Source organism: Pelmatolapia mariae, linkage group LG8, assembly GCF_036321145.2.
Source record: "Pelmatolapia mariae isolate MD_Pm_ZW linkage group LG8, Pm_UMD_F_2, whole genome shotgun sequence".
Lineage (NCBI taxonomy): Eukaryota > Metazoa > Chordata > Actinopteri > Cichliformes > Cichlidae > Pelmatolapia > Pelmatolapia mariae.
In genome coordinates, this window is record NC_086234.1 from 10741786 (window position 1) to 10764121 (window position 22336).

At 42.1% G+C, this 22336-nt stretch overlaps 1 protein-coding gene across 15 annotated transcripts in view; it reads right to left on the minus strand.

The window, feature by feature from the left end:
• nrxn1a (neurexin 1a) overlaps nucleotides 1-15849 on the minus strand; it is a 66862-nt gene extending 51013 nt beyond the window's left edge. For 10 of the 15 annotated variants that reach the window (XM_063482800.1, XM_063482798.1, XM_063482794.1 and 7 more), the window contains exons 1-4: nucleotides 15477-15848; nucleotides 12942-14372; nucleotides 5263-5280; nucleotides 4483-4512 (exon numbers count right to left, since the gene is read on the minus strand). In XM_063482800.1, the coding sequence (XP_063338870.1) occupies nucleotides 4483-4512; nucleotides 5263-5280; nucleotides 12942-13674 (781 nt within the window). In that variant the 5' untranslated portion in view covers nucleotides 13675-14372; nucleotides 15477-15848. Of the gene's footprint in view, nucleotides 1-4482; nucleotides 4513-5262; nucleotides 5281-12941; nucleotides 14373-15476 lie in introns of all 15 variants that reach the window. The other 5 variants (XM_063482801.1, XM_063482803.1, XM_063482793.1 and 2 more) reach the window with 3 other exon arrangements.
• Nucleotides 15850-22336: the final 6487 nt, after the last annotated feature.

Sequence of the window (22336 nt, forward strand, 5' to 3'; positions counted from 1 at the left end):
GCAGGAACAGAAATCAGGCCAACGCAAACAATAACTGAGTGAATTTACATTTTTGAGTTGATACTTGTTCACTGTACCTACAAGCATAAACGCAGGGCCTGTTCTTTCACTGCTGACAGCGCTGAGACTAACTAATATTTTTGCAGATGATTAATTTGCTGATTAATCATTTTAAAATGTCATACCGGTAATATGGTGGAAAATACTCACCATGGGAGTAAAATGTCAACAATGGATCAACCAGCCTAAACCAAAACATATTGTGTTTAACTAGGCTAATTAATCTGAAATTAATGTCCAATCTTGGTAATGTTTTGGTTTAATTATACTACTAGTAATGCCATATGGTTTGTATATACTTTGCTTTGTCGTACATGTGAGTAAACTTAATATTCTGAAGTTTTTCACTGTTGGTCAGACAAATCCAAGACATCAACTTGGGCTGTAAAACATTTCTATTTATTTCATTTAATGTAACGGGTAAAAAAAGAAAATAGATAAAAATAGAAGCCCCACCAATTGGTCGAGGTTAATGGCTACACTACACATTCTTTCTATAATATTGCCCTTAGATGGCTTTTGCTGAGATTTGGCATGATATAAATAAAAGTGCACTGCACCAGAATCTGTTGATCAAAAAAACTAACTTGCCAATTAATCAATAAGTAATCATTATCTGTATACCTAAATAATTTAAAACTAAAAAGGAAGGCATTTTGCTAAGAGCAACACATCATTTATCAATAATTTAAACTGCTGCTGATTAATCTTCTGATGAGGGGCGAAGCATTTCAACGGTACCACCTAAAATAACAGAGTAAGATGAGAGTGTGCTGAGAAATTATACAAGTGTAATTAGACTAACAAAAATATGTATTTAAATTTTGTTTCAGCGGGCCTGTAGTTTATTAAAAAATAATCAGCCCTTGTATGATTTATTATTAGGGCTGTTGGTGGTGATGAGCAAGAGGTAGGAGACATGCTGTACTTTGCTGGTACTGACTGGTTCCTCTTGTCTTGGCGTCTGCTACCACTCCCAACCCCACATATGGTGGAGTCAGCACGGAGCGCGTCCACTGCGTTTGTGTATGTGCTTGTGTGTGTACATGTGTGCTTTTTTTTCGTTCTTCCGAAAAAGCGCATTTATCCATGAAAGAACAAAAGGGGGTGGAGAGGCGGCGCACAAAAGAGACAATTTAAAAAGAAATCCAAAGAGTGTGATATTGGGCATGTGTGTGCACAGCCAGGAGTGTGCGTCCATCTGCGTGTTTTTACCATAAGACAATGTGTTAAAATGAGCCGCTTTGATTGCCGACGCTTTATGAGTCACAAGTGATGACTCACAATCCACCTCCCCTGAACATGCACCCATGCACTCACACAAGACACACACTAACATACAGACAAACACACCTCGCTCTCCACTGCCTTCATCCACTGACCGTGAAGAATATGTGCAGGCAGCCTTACTCATGCATATTTACACTGAACACATACTCACTCACCTACTCAGCGGGCACTCTCTAAAGGTTATTGTGTGTGAGTGTGCGTCTGTTTGTCCGTCCGTTCACGTACACGCATCTTTAAAGGTCACTTCAAGCGAGGCTGACCACTTGTCTGTGTAGCGTATAGATTGTTGGATTGATATCGAGAACACTTGGACATGCAGACAAACAACCATTATTAACTAGGCAGCCCGCTTCAGAGCTCGAAGAACATACAAATATCATAAACAAGCATAGCTGCCAATTATGACCAAGAGCCACTCGTCAATCCTATTCAGAATCTACAATCATTCATTCACCCAGAACCCTTCACGGTCTATTCTTGGAGAGACAGAGAGAAAAGAAAAGGGCAAAATCTGCTACTTGGCTTTAAGCACATTTTCCATCCAGATTATTGCTGCTCAATACTTTTCATGAAAAAAATCCATTTCCCCCCTCTTCCTTTGGCTGCTCGATACTTATGAAAATCCAATTTGGCTCCCTCCTTTCTTTCTTCCCTCCACAATTCGTGCATTTTCACCCACTCAAAGTGATTAGTGATCTGTGGGTATCATTTCCAGGGAGAATGATAACTGTGTTTTATGGAGGAGGGGAAAGGTCCAGCGCTCCCCATCAGGGCTGATCTCCCTTGGTGAATGACTGGGCTGGGAGGGCAGACAGGAGCACCGCTGTCCCTTTGCAGATACAGGCAGTTGCTCTACATCACAGGAGAAAAGACGACTCACTTTATCTCTCCCTCGCTTCCTATTTCCCTCTCTGCTCCCTCTATCATTCATTCCTTTAGCTGTTCTCTCACAGGCACGGTCTCTTTTTCTCAATTTCTCCTGCCCACACACACAAACGCACACGCACACACACACATATGCTATATATCTTTCGAAGACACCCCTCCCCACACCAATCCACCCCCTCAAAGAAACTCATTTCAGCTTTGCAGGCTCCTCAAAAAGCCTCTTTACGCTGAGCTAACCTAAGCTAGGCTTCGTCTGCACCATTTGACAGCCTTTACATCTCAGTATGCAGAGCAAAAACACACTCGCGCAAACACACACGCAGTCTTTTCATGTGTACAGTGTCTGAAAGAGGCTTCAAAGGTTTAAAAAATAAATAAGAGAAACAGTTTTGCTTTTTAGCCTATCACAATCCAAACATCCGTAATAGCGAGGGCATCCACTATACACAAATACACTGAATACATTGTGTAATAATGCTGGAAACATATGTTAATACATGTCTGTCCTTAAGTAGGTGATTTAAAATGCTGAGCATAAGCCAGATGAAGCCATTAAATTTTCACTGCCACCTGGATGATTCACGGCAGACATTTTAAGGCAGAAACTTCAGCAATGTGAGTTTACTTAGCAATCAAAACAGAAAAAAAAGCCCAGATAGAAATATACTTGTCATAATAGAGATGTCTTACATGATAGATGTTTGGAGACATCATTTGTTCTCTTCAAGATATTTCTATCCGCTAGCTAGAATGAACATTTCATTAAATGGCACATTTCAGCGAATGCACGGCAGCCCTGTCACAATGGGAGACAGCCGTCATCACATCGTCTCTCTCATCCAATCAAAGAGCACAATAGACGCAGATCAGCCTGTCACGATCAGGCCTGTCTTCATGTGGGCCAATCAGTGTATTCATCAGCGTCATGCAGAGCCGACCGATCGAGCAGCACCTACCTTCAGATTTTCAAAAGCACGGTAGGCTCGAGCTTCTATTCAGTCGCACGCATGCAGGCAAAAGTAACAGCACGCTCACGCACGCATACGCACACACACTCATACGTCAACACCTTACCTTACCAAAAATGAAACATTCCAATTTAACAGCAACCGCACATAAGAATTTGAAGCTGAACAGCTCTAAAGGTCTGAAATTACCATACATTCAAGAGCCTGTCAATACATTCAACTTCAAAACCATCCAGAATAGCTCATTAGCCATAGATACATAAAAAAGTATGGGAGGTACCTCTGAGCTTTCCTAAAATCACAAAGGGTGGTGTCCCACACAGAGTGTAAGAGGGCAGGAACAAAGAAGAAGGAGAAGGGGGGTGGGGCAAGAAGAAAAGAGGTGGCAGTGTGAGTTTTTTGGTCATAAGTGAACAGTTTTCAAGCAGACCAGTGGCACTTGTTTTTGGGGATGTCTTCAAAAACACTGGGCAACTTGGGTTTTGAGGTGTAGCAGCAATGCTTTCATATGCTGCAGGAACATCTGTTCAGAATCACATGCGCTCGCCAACGTATTAACGGGAGCCCATGTGAGCACCGGCAACGGCAGAGCGAGACATGCTGGAAGCAGATGAAAAGCCATGGAGGAGTGCGGATGTGCGTTTCTCTGAAAGCTGCCAGTCACTGATTCAAACCCTGTTGTAAGAGCACACATGCACATGTATGGCTACATCGTACACACACACACTCAGCACTCACATCCCTCTCAGTCAAACTCTTACACACAGATGAGAGAAAATGAAATGAGGTGAATAGTAAAGACCAAATCAAACCATCCATGTTGTCAGTCGGTCAGTCAGCCCATAGATCCATCTCCATGACCTGGAGCCCTGCCAAGTCTAATCCAACCAAGCGCTGAAGCAGCAGCCATCTACACCCTCCCGTTACTCCAGCCTTGACTACTGAATATATATCTTAGAAGAAGTTTCTCTCAGATTCATCACTTAACAGCTAAAATAATCTTCAAAGGCATATTTCAGGTCTAACTGTTTCAGCAAATTGCATTCGTTTCAGCTTAAATTAAAACTCTGGACTGTTTAACGTCTTAATCACGGAGAAAAAACTGACCTTCGTTCAGTGCCTAGAGAGACAACTTTCTTCGGCTCCAGGTGGCGATGAGGTGGGGGAGGGATACAAGGAGTGTTGGAGGAGTGTAGGGGGAGTTAAGAGGTAAGGGGGAGGGAAGGGTGATGGTATAGCAGAGGACAACAGGAAGTGAGGTAAGAGGAGGCCATACCTTGGTCGCCAATCATCAGGTGTGCCAGACCTTAAAGGAAGACAAGAGCACAGTCAGCACAGTAAAGGATCATGGGGTGTGTGTGTGCGCATGTATGTGCTTTTGTGATACAGGAGTTTGTCAATGGCATGCTGATGAAGGCTAAATTTCTCTGTGCCGGTGTGTGTATCTGTGAGTGCATGAGTCATCTAAATTATACAAAATGTCTAAAAAAAAAAAAACAACCCTCGCTTTGAAGACACTTACTTATCCTAGGCACCGATCCTACGCACAAACAGGTATGAACACAGACGTTTGCACATAGCCATAAACTAGGTCGTACACTTTACAGTATTTGCGCGTCTACATAACCTCGAGGCAAGAGCCACTTCAGATGATTGCGCATGAGATGTAGTACTTACCAGATATCAGCATCCAACCCCTACATACCCACACAGACCAACATACATCTAGGCTGGTTACCTTTTTTTAACCTGGCTATCTATTACTAATGTATTTCCATAACAGAAAATGTGCTGAGTGGGAGATGAAGGTAATACTGACATGGAAAAGATGTGAAAGCGAGAAGAGGAATGATGAAAAAGAAAAGATGATCATGATTACGAGTTAACTGAAGAGCAAGAAAGGTGTCGATTAGAAAAAGAAGCGAGAAGAATGAGGAAAAGTTTGAACTAAGAGCAAGATATTGAAATACAGAAATAGATAGATAGATAGATAGATAGATAGATAGATAGATAGATAGATAGATAGATAGATAGATAGATAGATAGTACAACCTACCTGGAGTGTAGCTGTGCTCTGGAAAGGTGTTGCGGCCGGCCGAGGAGAGAGAGAGACAGACATTCATTAACATGCATGCTCAGCCCTTGGGTTACCATGGCTACTTACTGTACATGCACACCTGTCCGGGGTTACCGCGGCAACACACATGCAAAAGTCCACGCACGGACACAATGGATACCATGCTGCACTGGTAGCCAAAACTGAGATTTATCTATACATACAGATGAACAGTCTCTCTACGACTCCACGCAGGTACAAATACACATATCTAAGTGCGTAAACAAACACACGCCCACCCACACTTGTAGGGAACACAGGGGTGGAGGTAGGGGTATTCAGGTAGAGGGGTGGGGAGGGGGTGTTGGTGTAAATATACAGTCCTACCTGTTGGTTTGGATTCAAGAGCCATTTACCCCATAACTTACCTTGTAGCCGCTTCCTCTCCCCGGAGCCCCCCGACATATAGCATGCAACACGCACTTTCAATCTCGCAATCTCTCCCACATCCTCTTTACCTCTCTCCCCTCCTTCTCTCTCTCTCGCTTTCTCTCTCTCTCTCTCTCTCACACACACACACACACACACACACACACACACACACACACACACACACACACACACACACACACACACACACATTAACGTCGACTATGGCAGTAATAATGATGTGAAATAGCAGGGTAAACATGTAGGGATGGATTAGCAGTGCAGGAAGACAAGGGGCATGCATGGTCCAATACTGGGACAGAGTGTGTGTGTCTGTGTGCTTGTGTGTACATTAAACTTTGGGTGCCTGTGTGTGGATGTGTGAGTCTTGAGCTTTGTGTTCATGTGAGTGTTTCCTTGCCTCTGCCCTTGTGCCGGTAGCATGGCAGAAACAGGTGGAACCATTAGCATGCTAACAGCGATTTGCCCTCAAGGACAATGCAAGCCAGGCCAGGCCTAACAAGCCAGGTTCACTCTGCCTTCACTGGAGGGCAAAATAACTTAGACAGTAATTACATTTATGCACGGGCTCTGCTCAAACTGTCTTCACTTACTACATCTATATTCTGAGTATCTCAAATCATTTTATTTCTCCAAAGTGACATATTGATGTGCTCCGGAACAAAACCCTCATAAATAGTTCCTTCATTGCACTGGTATTAAATATGTAATATACTGCAGTTTTTTCAGGGCTGAGAATGCCTACAGTAAATAACAACATTATGCTGCTTTGCAAATACTTCTAGGCTTGACACAAATCTGCAAAAATATGAGCAGGAATAAAAGTGGATCATTTGGGAGCCTTGAAGATACTGTGTAATTGTAAACGTGTACGGAAACTAAGACTGCCACAGCTAAATTGCTTATTTCTAGCTTCAAACGTAGTCCTAAGGATTCATATTTTCCTCTAGCAGAGCATGTTCATTCTGTATTAAAGATTCATAACTGAATTTATTTCTAATTTTTAGAGGGTTATAATTTTATCTCAAAGCTTTATTGTGCAGCTACACCGAGGCTGCTGGGTTCAAAATAACACAGTAATTTCAAGGTACCATATAAAAGATAAACCTTTATGCCCGGCTTTGCCTGACTCTACACAAAACAACTACACAGTCTCGGCTCATATACTCGCAAATAGTGATCATCCCAGTTTTGAAAGCGACAACTCTTTCACAACCTACAATCAACATTTTTGCAACCTTAGATGCTATTAACATGTTTTTGCTTCAGTCAAAGAGACCTGGGCCTCTAGTCCCTGCTCTTTTTGCCATCCACTTAATTTTAAACACAAACTGAGAATTATCTCCTCTAAAGTGTGTCAGTGCATCTAGAATGAGAATTTCCTTTGAAAAACTATAAATCCGTAAGAGTAACTCACTGGTAGTGTTGCTGATGCATATATATTGGTTCAGCCTGCGGTTCCTGGGGTTTGCGATATCCCACAGTGCCGGTATCTTGTCACACCAAAATGAACAACAGCGCATGAGGCCAGCTTTTTAAAAAATAAATATTTTAGATCCACAACACACAAAATAGCCCTCCAGAAAATGTGGGCTATCCAAAGAAAACACATCATCTGCTCAGTTTTTCCTCTCCAACTTCTTTATATCTCTGAACTATCTACCAAGAATGAGTCTGAGAATTTAAAGATGGTGTTGCACTCTTCTGTCCAAGGTCTGTGTGTTGGTTAGCTGGCTAAGAAAAACTGCACTTTCAGTAGAAAAGCTCAGTCCATTAAATCTGTTTCCAGAACTAATGTCTGTGAGTTTTTTTAATACTACTACCAGTAAGTAACTAAAAAAAGATCAAAATTAACCTTCAAGAGCTGACTGTTAAGCTTCTTTAGGTTTTTTTAAATTATTGTGCCTAATGTACACTGATGAAATTGACAGATGAAAAAACTGCTGCTGATATGCTTGACACAGCTGAACCCACCTTCTCACTTTTCTTTAATTGCTGAGTTGCCCTTTTGGTTAACTGTAGTTTCCTCGACATAACAAACTGATGCATTTTCCTCCCTCACAGATTTTGTTATTGTCCTTCCTGTCAATCAAGGCATTTGATTTCCCCCCTTCTAGCAACTGCACAAATCAACTAGTTTTCCTTTGACTGATTGCTTTAGAATTTAGGGTATAGAATTTGCCTCTTCTTTTCTTTTTTTGTGCCCACAAAGAATTTAATATATTAAATCCAAAAGCAATTAATAATTGTGACGCTTCACGTGAAAAGCTGGCCAAATATAGAAACCAAAAATGCAACTGCACACAAAAACAGCTATGCTATTTCCAGTGTTTGTTATCTGAACTTCACTGTCTGCAAATGCCTCTCAAAACTGTCCCCAAAATGTAGCGTATCAACCCATTTCTGATGCATAAACTGCAAATAAAAGGCATGCTATTTTGCACTATATCCTTATCTGCCAAACCTCATGGCTATGAGGGGAAAGTCTGGCTCAGCTCAGCTACAAATGCCTTGGGGTGCAACCTGGTCAGACAGCCAGTGAAATGTTTAACTCTTTTTGGGGGGGCCATTTTAACCCAGAAGTTTTGCAATTTTACGCAAATTAATAATTAAAATAATGAAAACATTGAAAAATGTTGTCTTACAATTGCACATCATTTTCATTCAACATTTATGCCTAAACTCTGAAATCTTAATCTGCAAAAATAAAAACAGAAGAGTCTGAACTGATTTGCTTACACCAAAACTTAATACTAAGCTACAATACCAAGTCTCAGAGCAAATTTCAGCTCTAAAGTAAAACACCATAATATGTTTTCTCTGAAGCTGCAATTTAGTTTGAAAAGAGAATTTCCACATTATTTTAACCATGTAATGCTACGAAGCTTCTTACTTATGACACAGAAGCACATCCATCTAAGCAGACCTCCAAACTAGAGACTACAATTTATGTGACTACAATTACTAACAGCAGCCACTGGTGCCAAGAGAAAAAACATGACTCTGGCACATGTTTTCCAAAACAATTGGCTTCACTCACAGATGAAATGTGAGTCCAACACTAGGAATATAAAACACCCTCTTAAAAGGAATAAGTGGCCTCTTGTTGAGCGACAAGTGCCAGAGAAAAGTAGATATTGTATCTGGTGTGAGCTTTTACATAAAATGTCTTCACCTCTTATTTAGCCTGTAAAGCTACACCGCTGTTAGGAACCTCAGTGGTGTTGTGACTAATGCTGGTGCTGGAGCCAGTGCACTGTGTGAATGTGTTTCTCTGTGTGATTGTATGTTTTGTGTTGCACGTGTTTGTGCAGGTATGCGTGTGCCACTGCTGTCTGTCTCCCACTGTGCCCTAAGCATCAGCAGCAGAACAGCAGACTGGATTAGACTGGCTTGGATCATACCTAATTCTCAGTGCAGCACTGAGTTTCTGCACAGAGCTGATCATAGCTTCACCTGTCACTTCCTGAACACACATGCAGCACAAAAGCCCAACAACTGCTATTTATTTTAGCACTAATGATTTAGTCTGCAAAATGCCAAAACTACTAAATAATACTAAAAATTGCCTGGCATTAAGTACCGGGAGCACAAGATGATGCTTTTAAACTCTTATTTTTTCTGACCAGCAGCCCAAAACATAAATATATTAAATGTAAAATGATACAAATAACAAAAAAGACAGCATCTCTCACTTTTTAGAAGCTAGATCAGGGGAATATTTGGCATTTCTACTTTAGAAGTGGCTTAAATGCATTTTCATGATTACTTAATCAGCAGATGACTCACCTAATTAATTGCTTTTTGCTCATAAAATATTGGAAAATAGTTAAATAATAGTCAAGGTAAGATACTCTGCTTGTTTTATTAGTCGGTACAAAACCCAATAAATATTCAGTTTACTTTCATATATGACAAAAGAAAACATCAAATGCTCACATTCGGGGACATTCTTTGTATTTTCTTCCTAATTAATTCATTTTTAATCATCAAAACAGCTGCTAATTAATTTTCTTCTTATTTCTCTCTCATATAGACTAATTATTTCCTCACAAATGAACATAAACGTACCTGCTTTAATACCGTTTTTATCTCCGTGGCATGTTAGGAGTGGTGGTCAAGACTTTCATTATTGCCTTTGACTACCCTCTCTGCGCTGCGTCTGATTTTTAATTGCACTAACTTTTGCTTCCTCGCATCCCCTCTCCTCCGATGACCCGGAAAACTCCACATGTAGCAGTTTATTTTTTACAGTGCTTGCTTTGTAGTGTCATTTACAAGATTGACAGAAAGCACATACTGAGGCGCAATGCACTGTTGTGCTGTGGCGTCAAGCAAAGCCCCAATTTGTTTTTTCATTTACAATCGAAAACATTTTTATGAAGCCGCATGGCGCATTTTAGTGCAAATAATAATGTAACAATTCAGAACAAATAGCACTGTTCTATACATGAATTAGAGGATTTAAAAGGTTCATTTAATTACTATTATAGCTGCAGCTAATTCAATGTATTAAACAATTTTCATATTTCATGAATTTATAAACAAGAGATTTTCATATCCATCTGTCTTTAAAAGGTAAAGTTTTAAATTGTTCCTTATAGAAGATTCTAGGAAATCTTTATGAATCAGTTAGACAGGGCGTCCAACTGTGAAGCCTGTTATAAGTAACCAGCAGCTCTTAAGGCTGGCACTATGGATCCATGGATTTGTATAATGGAAGCTTCGGCACCGCTGTCCTTGCATCTCGTCCTTGCATCTTCACCTTATATCCTCACTGGGAGGAGCTAAGATGCGAGAAAGAGATGCGAGAGGAGGAAGCAAAAAAGTATATTGAAAAGAAGCCCATATGTTGCCTTTTGTAGTGGTTAATAAGGTCATTTCTAAGTCATTAAATTCTAAAGATAAATAAATAAATAGACTATGTCACTGATTCTTGTCTTAAAACATTTATATATCATCTTGTTTTTACCAGTGGCTGGTAGGAGGTAACAAAGCCTTTCTGTGTGGAGTCTGCATATTCTGCCTGTGCCGATACTGTGCAAGAATAAAAGGTAATAACTGAAATTCTAAATTGGACATTGGTGTGACTGTAAGTGTGAATGGTTGTCTGTCTCCCTGTTGTTAGCCTAGTGATGAACTGGTGCCTGTCCAGTGTGACCTATGATAGCTGGGATAGTCTCCAGCCCTCCAACATGGCTCTCAATTGAATAAGCAATTAAGAAAATAGATGGACAGATGTTAATGACCATCGCCAGACCACTACAGCATGTGAGACATGGGGAAATCAAATGTTTCTGTGAGTCCACAAAATGCAACAGCTGTTAAAGTTCTAAAGAAAAACAACTGAAAACAAGGTCCAATGCAAAATCTGTAAAGACACCATTGAAACTGATAAGTACTGAATAATATTTTTTCTTAAAATGCCCATCTGCACCTGCTATGGAATGTGTGTGGCTATTTTCTTTCCAGGTGCTAGAGGTGGACAACACAGGCAACCCTGGCAACACCTGAACCCAATGTGTTGACTTTACAACTAAACCTGTCATTGTTAGTTTAGGTTCACTTCTTATGCTTCCTATTTTTTTTAATTAACTGTTTGTTAATTGGCTCATTTGTGTGCATCTCCCTTGTTTGTTGTAGGACAGGTGGCCCGATTTGTGAACATGCCTCCTAGATTAAACACGCAGTAATCTCCACTCACTGCCACATGCGTGTAAATAGAGTGGAAAGAGTGCGTGGCAGATATGATGCCTGAAGTCATTTGGAGCTGCAGGTACAAACGAGTGCAGAAGGGGGGAGGCTGGAGCTGAGGCGTGGAAGCAGGAGGGTTAGGAACACATCTTTCATCGTGTCTTCTTATTAGTCCTGTTTCCATGGTAACCTAAGCCATCCTACTGTCCACTAAATGCTAGGGTGTGATATGACGGGTGGCTAAAGGGGATGTGTGATGTTGAAATTAGTGCTGGGTGGGGTTTAAGGTTAGGCTGGTGACAAACAGTAGCCATGGTAGAAGGCCACTCGGCTGTTTTTTGGCTGATGCATTTGTGTCATTTAAAAAAAGAAGAGGAAAAAGAAGAAAAATCAATTGCTGGGGGGGCTGATTGGTATCGCTGGTGGTGAAAACAAAAAAGCACAGACTCGTTTTAGAGAGCTATTGATTAAGAATGCAAATTTTCTCTGAATGAACTGAAGCAAATCTGAAGACACACACAACTTAGAAGGGGGAAATTAACAAATTTGCAATGATAACCATAACCTGGTAGCTGAGTTCATTAAGCAGCTGTTTCATTTTTGTAACAGCCATCAGTACGCTGCCCAATGTATTGGCACTTGTAGTGACCAAAGGCACTACTGGAAGTATTAAGAGAAGGTCTTCTAGCAGTTATTAAACCATCTGCGGCATACTTACAAGTGTTTATAGTCTGACTTTTTCATCTTTATAAACACAACACTGTCTACTTTTTTATTATGCATAAAAGCACTGACACAAAATCATTACACACAATCACACAGACGCAAACAGAGCATCTTAACAGGCTGCAAGCTGTTCAAATTAATGGCAGGCGATAGATTGTACACACATCATTCAGCACCCTATGTATGGTACCTCTGAAGGCCATTTAGAATCAATGCAAATCCATTAACACAGGCAGGCAGGTGTCGGCCATATAACAACCACTGATTTCCAGCATCTAAGCCCTGCTCCAATTAGAGTTTCTCAACATGAGCCAACAGCCATGTCCACAACTGATCTATATAGTTATTGTGTTTTGCCAAATGCACCTACTGAGCTCCTCAAAACCTGCAGCCAGGCATTTCAGTGACTTTCAGGAATTTGTTTCAAATTGTTTTCAAGCTCTCTTCTCCAGCTTCACTACACTGACTTCTCTTCCTGGGAGTGGGCTTAATTTTGGGTTCTGGAGGAGCTCACTTAAACTGGGAGCCACCGGCAGGCGTAAGAAATCAATCTCAAACATAATCAGTATGCATGTCTTGCACTGTTTGTGAAGGCTGCTGGTCCATACACACAAATTGAAGGTAAATGTGAAGGTGTGAATGAGAAATAGATATCTTTGTTGAAGGGCTTGGTGTTTGTAAAGAGAGGTTTAAATTTTGAGATGTTAATCCACATATGTAAGCGTATGTGCATGTGTCTTTTGAGGTGTACATGTGTATGTGTAAAGGATGGGATGTATATGATGGGTCAGCATGATTTTGGGCCTTACCTTCGCTGCAGTCATTGCCTTGGTAGCCGGTGTCGGAGCAGTCGCAGACAGCCTGGTCGTTGACCACATTGCACACCCCTCCGTTCTGGCACTGATGGTCTGGGCCACAGCCAGCTGTTACTGTGACGCCCTCTGAGCCGTCCAGCGTCACCAGTGAGCCGTTGATGCTCACTGCCGTGATCCAGCCACGGAAGGCAGGGTGTTCCCGCACTGAAGGAGAGGTGAGGCGGAGGGGCGAAGAATGTAGCTCTGGGCTCACCCCGCCCATGTAGGTATGACTGAATACTGTCATGTCTCTTCTCTTACTCTTCACTTCCGCCCATCCTTCCAATCGCCCATCCACCTCCAACGAGGTGTTCCTCCAATCCCGCTTGACACGCACTGCGTGCCACCGCCCATCACTCACCGCCACACCTGACTGCAGCTCAGCCGGCTCAGCACAGAAGATGGAGAAACGCAGCCGAAGGTGACCGTGGAGAAGCAGCAGCTCCAGAAAGTCGCAGAATCCCTCGTCATCCAGGTAGAGCAGCAGGCCCTCCTGGCTGTGAGTCCGCAGGCTGAAGCTCAGCACACTCTCGCAGCAAGCGTTCCATACTGGGAACCGCCCCCACTGGCTGGAAACGCCTCCAAACTCCAGGACCTCGCCTTGGGCCTGGCCCCCCACGCTGCACAGGCACAGCCCCAGGAAGAGCAGTGGGGCTGCCGCCCAAACACAAACCGCCATTACACTCATACACACACTCACGCTCACACTCACACACACACACGGGAGGAGATAGTGGCTAGAGCTGGAGTGTTCCCTCTAGCCTACAGCTCATGGTGACAACTGTAGGGGCCTTTGAAGAACTCTTTATGGGTTTCTCAGGTGACCCTTCTATCTTGCAAGTGCTCTTTTCAAAGGTTGGCTCCTATAGGATTCAGCTCCAGGAAAGGGAGGGGGTCAAACAGCGGCTCCCGCCATCCTTTTAGTATGCTTTGGACATCTTTTTTTCCCTTGGCCTCTTGTTTGTGTCGTCTCTGAGATGTTCAGTGTCTCCTCTCCATTCAGTCTTTATTCTTATCTTCTGACATATGAGATTCCAGGTGTGTGTGTTTGTGTGAACGTCTGTGTGAGTGTTAGATATGTGACAAATCGTATGTGAACTCCATCTTTGTGCCCTAGATAGTGCCTTATCCCCCATGCAGGCAACTCCCCACGGAGTACAAGTGCAAGTGTGTGTGTGTGTATGTGTGTGTGTGGCTCACACACTGGTAATGGAGAGAAATGACACCGTCATAGCAGTATTTTCTCCCCCTCCTCCCTTTCTTAGTAGGGCAAGACTTAAAGTGTGTGTGGGCAAAAAAAAATATGTGTGTGTGTTCGAATGTATGTGTGTGTGCAAGTGAGGTATGTGTGTCTCTCACTGCCGCGTCATCACTCTCTCCAGCGACCTACAGAGAGAACAGAGACGGCACAATCAACCAGGGTCACACACACACTCACACACGCATACACATATATATACAATACACAACCTCTCGCGCACACATACACAACCTGATCCCGCTGTTGTTCTCAGATTACTCTTTCTCGTGCATTTCTGCGCGCATACACACAAAGACATCATATTGTCACACTACACAAGGAGCAGGCCCACATAACTCTTTATAAACATACAGAATAACACGTAGATTTTTTACTTCCACGCAGCCCACACGGCAGTGGTTTAAGCCAAGCACATACAGTATATAGGCACGCGCATACATACATACATACACACATACATACACAAACAGCACCTCCTTCAGCAGAGCTCCCATCATGCCGCAGGAGATTTTTATAAGGTGGCATACCTGCGACGGCCTTAATGTCCAAAAAGAACAGCTGGACCCACTCTGACACTGGCGGTATTCTTACAGACTTTAATCAACAGCTTTCGTGTTTCAGTTTATTTTGTAAATGGGTTTAACGAGGCTACCTCGCGGCACCGTCAAACACTGTGTTAGGTACATCACAAAGAGCGGGAGCAGCACCGCGCGCTGCGGCGGATGACTCAAACCGCCTCGCTTTTATCGAATTAACGGCTTCAGAGCCCATTTCAAACAGTTGAACACATTCACACGCGCACACACGGCACAACCCCACAGTGGCAGCAAATGCACACGCACAGTGGACTACACGTAGCGTCTTCTCGGAGTCTTTGAGAGGCGAAAAGCGGCGACATCACAGTTATTGATAGACGGGGTGAATGAATGCGGTTGAAATATCGATTCTCGATTTGCGGCTATATCTCCTCTCCGTTTTTTTCTCCCTCTCGACTACACTGGGGGTTCGGTCTCATCACCTGAGCCCTTAGCGCTTGACGTTAACTACAGCTTAGCTCACCGGTTACATGTTAATTACTTCTTTTTTTTTCTTTATACGGTTAACCTGCTGTTTTAATTGGAATTACACCTGTAATAGTGTCGTGGCAGCCTCGCCCCGGTAAATGAAAGGCAAACCGACCGCGGTGTTCCCTCAGCTCAGGCACATATTACACTAGAAAACCGACCTACCTCACGCGCATCCTGTGGTTCCGTGGCAACAGTGCCGCGCGCGGCTCATCGATTTCCCTTCCATTTGAGGAGAATCTCCCCCGAATCCGCGAGAGAGGAGAGAGCAGGCGCGCGCCTGGTGGCAGACTGAGTCGGTCTACCGGACAGGGACAAAACTATCATAGGATCGCCTCCAGGCGACAAGGTGCTATTGCTCTCTCTCTCATACACACTCTCTCTCTCTAGCTTCCCTTTCCTCTCTCGCGCTCAATCTCTCTCTCTCGCTCTCTCTCTCTCTCTCTCTGTGACTCAATGCCGCTCTCCCCCTCTCCTCTCCGTTCTCCTGAGGAGGAAAAGGTGCAGTCTGATGCTCTCCGCGAGACTCGACAGAGGGAACGTCACGTGGTCGCAGGAGAACGATGGAGTGTGAATGTGTATTTGTGTGTATGTGTGTGTGTGTAAGAGAGAGAGAGAGAGAGAGAGGAGAGGATGGGCGGGGCCGCGCGCCGCTGCAGCACCTTGGACAGCGCGCACTCACCGCCCGTACGAAGCTGAAACGCTATTACCGGAGGCAGAAAATGAGGCGAGAGCCTGGGTAGATCCGAATGATTAAATCCGTGAGTGACAGTGAGGATGGCCTTTACTTCACTGGCGCCACAGGAGCGAGAGTAAAGACAGCGATTCAGTGAACTGTGGGGGGAAGGACGGATTGAAGAGGCCGTGTCAGTTTACAAATCTCTCTCAATCTGTTTCTCTTCTCACACAGAGAAAACATAATCCATCTGAAAATAGATTACATACGGTGTGCAGACACCACACGGACACATTACTGTTCACACCCTCCTTAGTTCCAGTTAAGAGAAACCTTCAGGGTGGATAAGGCCCTTGAACACTCTGACCTCAACCCCTTCCAACACCTTTGGGATGAGCTAGTGCCATTTCTGTGTCAGGCCTTAAAGCCCACCAGTGTCTTACTAACTGTGCCAGGAGTGTTAATCTCACGCTCTAGTGACTGAACTGGAACAAATCCACAACCATATAGTGTCAGCACATTAGACTGAGATGTTCAACAATAATTTATGGCTGCCATATATTAGATAAGAATCCGAGTATTATTATTATTATTATTATTATTATTATTATTATTATTATTATTATTATTATTATTATTATTTTAAGTTTCTGATTTTAATTGATTTTAGTTATTGTTCCCACGGTGGAATTTATTGTTTCACTTTCCTTTTAAGTGTTTTAAAACACTTTGTTTTTGCTGTCTTTTCATTAGTTTCAGTTTTAGTTTTAGTCTTTTTATTTGTCATAATGAGGGTATTTGTCAGGGTCAAGATTTAAGAACCTTACAAAAGGTATTCCAAACAAAACACTTTGTGAAGACAGTTGAATCACACTCATCTTGAAATCCTGGGTCTAGGTAAAGAGATGCACCCACACCTCAATGGGCAGGTTGTTGTCAAATGCAACAAGCTGAAAAAGACTAAAAAGAAATACATTTCCTTTTCAGTTTTATGAGCACAATGTTTTGTTTAGTGGATTTTAGTATTTCTTTCTTATTTTTTGCGTATTTGTCTGACTTGCATGTTTCAGATCATCAGACAAATTTTAATATTAGACAAAGATAACCCGAGCAAACACAAAATGCAGTTTTAAAAAGATTAATGAATTTATTAAGAGAATAAAGCTCTCCAGACCTACCTGGCCCTATATGTGACAGGTTAACTGCCTCCCGGTTTTAAATTATTAATTAACTTAATTATTAATTATCCAAATTTTGGGGGAAAGTTGAGTTCAATTTCACTAGCCTCACCGAGGCCTGATTGCTGCCAGATCCTTTGACTCAAGAAATCGCTTAAATAGAAACTGTCTGATGAAGTGAAGACCTCAAAAGCAACACATCATGCCACGATCTAAAGGAACAAAAACAGATGAGATACAAAGTCATTTATCAATCTGGAAAGGGTTGCAAAGCCACTTTTAGCTTTGGGACTCCAGTAAACCACTGTAAGAACCATTATCCACAAAAGGAGTAAATTTGGAACAGCGGTGAACTTTCCCCGAAGCGGCCAGGCTATTAAAATCTCTCAAAGAGCACATCAACGACCCATCCAGGAGGTCACAAAATAAACTTGAACAACATTGAAAGAACTGAAGGACTCACTTGCTAAAGTCAGTGTTTATGAGTCAACAATAAGAAAGAAATGGAACAAAAATGGTATCCATGTGAGAGTTCCAAGTAGAAAACCACTGGTGACCAAAGGGAATACAAAGGCTTGTCTCACATTTGCCAGATAACATCTTGATGATCCCCGGGAATTTTTGGAAAACATTCTGTGGCCTGACGAGACAAAGGCATAGTTTTTTCAGGGAAGTTTTGAGTCCTGCTACATCTAGCATAAAATTAACACAGCATTTCATAAGAAGAACATCATGCCAACAGTCAAACATGGTGGTGGTTGTGTGATGGTCTGGGGTTACTTTACTACTTCAGCACCTGGAGAATTTGTTGTAATTGATGGAAACATAGATTCTGCTCTATATAAGAAAGAGAATGTCCAGCCTGAAGCTCAAGTTCACTTAGTTTATGTGGCAGGACAATGGTCCAAAACACACCAGCAAGTCCACCTCTGAATGTTAAAAAACAAGTGAAAATGAAAAAAAAAAGAGGTTTTGGAGTGGCCTATTTAAACTTCTGACTTAAATCAAGTTGAAATGCTTTGGCATTACCTTAAACAGGTTGTTCATGCTAGACAAAAAAAAAATCCTCATTTAAAAGCTGCACCATGTATTTCCTCAGGTCTAATATTAAAATTAGTTTGATGCTCTGAAACAAGGGTGACAAATATGCAAAAAATGAATAAATCAGGAGGGAGGCAAATACGTTTTCACAGCACTCTGTGTAACTTTTTTTTCCACAACTAGTTTTAGTTTCAACTTTTGTTTCAGTTAGCAACCTTGGTGTGCATATATTTCAGAACGGTGTTTGAAATCCCACTGACTCATGATTTGTGTGTGTTATGCGGTGGGTCTCAAATGGTATGCCCATGCACGCCAGTGTGCCGTGAGGTAAGTTCAGGTGCGCCAACCATACATTATTAAAGCACTAAAGTTATGATGGAATTGGTAATTTACTGTGTCAGGACTTTGTATGCATTCATTTCTTATACAGAGGAAAATTCCTACAAAAGACTTTTGCTGAAGTCCATTCGCACCATTGTCAGATTGTGGGGAATATTGCAGCCAGACACAGAGAAGCATGCGGTGTTAAGTCCCTGATCTGTTGGGAAAAGTTGGACAATGCTAATACAATTTCAAGTATTCATAGATAGTATAAAAGATGGATTAGCTTCCTGCTCTGAAGAGTGAAGTTTGAACCTGCATTCTTTCTAACAGCTATAATGGAGGTCTTCTTAGGTTGCAAAAAGGCTACAAGGTATTAAAACAAAGGCGATGGGAAAGATTCCTCAGCACCCTTTCTCTATGACCTGGGTAAAGGAGGATGATCCAGGGGATGTGGCATGTACTGTTCTTGGTTTTTTAGTCAGAACCATTTCTCTGGTGTCATGTCAGGTTTAAAAAAACACCAATATGTAGATGATCAAAAAGCTCAGCACAAGGCTTTCTAACAGGACTTCTCTAAACATTGTGTGACCTCACAGGGGCTACGTCCATACGTTTCATGCAAGGAAGGTAAAATGGGTCTAATCCAGTGTCAGCAAAGCTGTTCACTGGTCTGAGTAAAAGCACTGAATCACAGAAACCTTAGACGAAAGTGGCAATACTCACAAAAGTTGCACGTCCAGATGCCAAAACAGGCTACAAAAAGTGCTTTTGCTTTACATTTCCACCAAAAAATGGAAATGTTTTTATGTTTGTAAGATAACTGAGGCTTTAAAAAAAATCTGAAATATAAAAATGGGCGTTATTTGTAGTTTTAGTTCATCATTATGTATAACTGTGTAATGCACAGACATACACTAGCATCCACTTTTGAAATTGGCAAAAGTTGAGGCTTCCACATACTTGGGGCATGTGGTGTAAACTAGATGTACAGATTGGGATCCCATCCAAGCTCCTCAGCAAACACACATGCAGAGCAAACACTTTTTTCCAGCCCATCCCCGGGAGGGAGGGGACTCCAGCTGTGTTGAGCCCAGCTCAAAGGTGCTCTCTCTGGGCTCCCTGGGCCAGCTGCTGCTGCTGCTCTTCTTCTCTCTCTTCCACTGGATCTATATACAAGCCCAGCTCAAGAACAAAATGACTAAAATTAAAACATCTGAAATTGACTTCCATACACCTGTACGTGATTATTGTCATTCACAATGTGCAAATAGTTCAAACTTCATGTATGTCAAGAACAAATGCATGTCTTTGTGTGAAGTGTTAGTGTTTATTGTAAGCAAATATTCAAAGCCAAAGATGATTTTCTTTGTTCTAATCAGGCATGATGGTGATGTGAATGCTGTTTGTTTTTGAGGTTCATATCTCATATCTATGTTATGACTCTATTTGAAAACCACACTCCTATTAACATGGAACAAAGAATCCTCAATAGAAATTTATGGCACAATTCTGGATGGCGGTTGTCCTCACTCTGCCCCCAAGGAGCCAATCAACAGCTGAACTGGAAAACATATGAGCCAATCATCTTGTTGTGCACTATTAAGGGATTAGAGCCCTTTCAACTGTGCAGTAGCACGCACATCTTCTTGTTATATAGTAAACATGAAGTCCAGTGTATTTTAAAAAAAATCTTGGCCTACTGTATCTGCCTGGTGTTAATATGGGTATAGTATAATTTTGATAGAAGCCTCAAAATAAAGGGAGTTAATGAGATGACTGCTGTGTCACAAAATGTCCTCTAGAAGGACTTTGGTTACATATAAATTGACATAGGCATTATTAAATTTCAACTGAGAGTACAAGCCATACTTTGTCCATACTACTACTTTGTCATACCGACACCTTCATCAGGTGCTGGAAGGAGAATGAGTTATAGAACTGGGAAACTGGCAGCTGAAGGTTGGCGCCTCCTGTAAAAAGAACAGCCCTGACCTTACTGGAGGAGCTGATTCAAGATGCACTTTAAAGAAACACTGAATGGAGTCCTTACACTGATGTTCAGCTGTTAAATGCACTCCATCTTTAATCCTGTCTTTGTACGCTAGCTACCATCTTTAGCTGTGTTTGTTTGGAGAGGCTTGCACAGTCTCACTGCTGTTTGAGGTATTTGCTTATGTACACATTTGCTCCACCAAGGCAGACAACTGTTAAGAAGGCAGCTTTATGGTAAATAAATATGACCACGCAAAGGCTCAAATTGATTTGAGCAACAGATATCAAAGCAAAACCGCAGATGAGGTAAAGATGGGAGGTCTGAGCGAGCAGTTGTGCACTTGTTTCAGTGGGTGTTCTTATGTGTGACGGGAGTGTTGGCGAGAGAAGAGGAGCGAACCAGACAGGGAGGAGGAGGAGGAGGAGTTACTATGGAAACTATCTCAACATCAGCACCTGGTTTCCCATTGGACTGACCACCAACACCACTCCACCATAACTGCCTCATACTACTCGTTTTTCCTCCTCCTTCTTCTCGCTCGCTCCTCCCATCCTCGTGACCTTTTGGACCAAATGGCATTATCAAATAATAACGTTCCTCCCTGTGTTCCCCTGTGAAATAAAGAAACACCACAGAAGATGTGGTAAGTGTTTCTAGTGCAGAGTGTGACATGCATAAACAAATTCATTCACATGCAGTCACTGAATGAAGTATTGATGAAGCAGTTTCTGTTTACAGTGTGTTGCTGACAGCTTTTTTTCTCACTAGAATTAATAAAAATTGTTCCTGATTCTAGAAATTGCTTGAAATTAGAAACACTTTTAGACTTAATCATATGGGTATTTTTTTGGATGGATATATGGATAGTTTTTCCAGCAAAGATTTCTGAATCAAAGTTTAATGATGGGTACCCTCATATAATTACATGCAATAATTCTAAAAGGCTGGGCAGCAAACTTAACGCGACTTCTGTTTTATTTAATGGATGAACCCGGGATGAAACTCCTTCTTAGCTGATTAAGATAGAAATGAGCAAAACGGACAGGCACAGAGGAGGCTCAATTCAGCATGCTGCAGAGCAGGTTATCTGTTTCTACAAGAGCCATCAAGACGCAATGTGATGCATCATCAGTCTGTAAGAGGCACAGGGAAATGCATTATACCATGAGCATTTTAAATTGCTGCGACTCTATCAGCCGGCATTAAGCGTGACAGATATGGGCCGCCTCTGATTGCATTAGTCTTTATTGAATGATGAGGTTCTGTACATACCTCTAACCACATCCCTTCTTCCTCTCTTTCCTCCTTCTAACTTCCCCTCTCTCTTCCTCCCTCTGACAGGCTGACAGCAGGCAGTGACCCCTGACTCTTTGCCTACTCAGCAGAGAGAAGGTCACTGTATATGTGCGTGGGTGTGTATACATATTTGCTTTATGTATGTGTGCGTGTGTGCGGCAGCGCTTGTGCGCGGGTAATATGTGTCTGGGCTGCCAGCAGAGAAAATATACAGCCAAAAATAAAAACTCATCTGTCAGCATCCAGCGTGAGTGCGTGTGTTTGTGTGCCCATATTTTTGTGCTTGCATTTATGTCAGTTTGCGCCGCTGTGTTTGGAGCTCTGAGCTTCAGATGACGAGGTTTACCTAGCTGATGCCATGAATGGTGACAAACAGCGTGTTGAAATCGCAGGTTTTGAGCGGTGATGCGATATAAAAGTGGGATTATACGCATGCAGAGGAGTTTTTCCCGTCATTTAAAACACTTAATTCCACAGTGGTGTGAGAATATGATTATTATGGTATCATTTTCTGAGT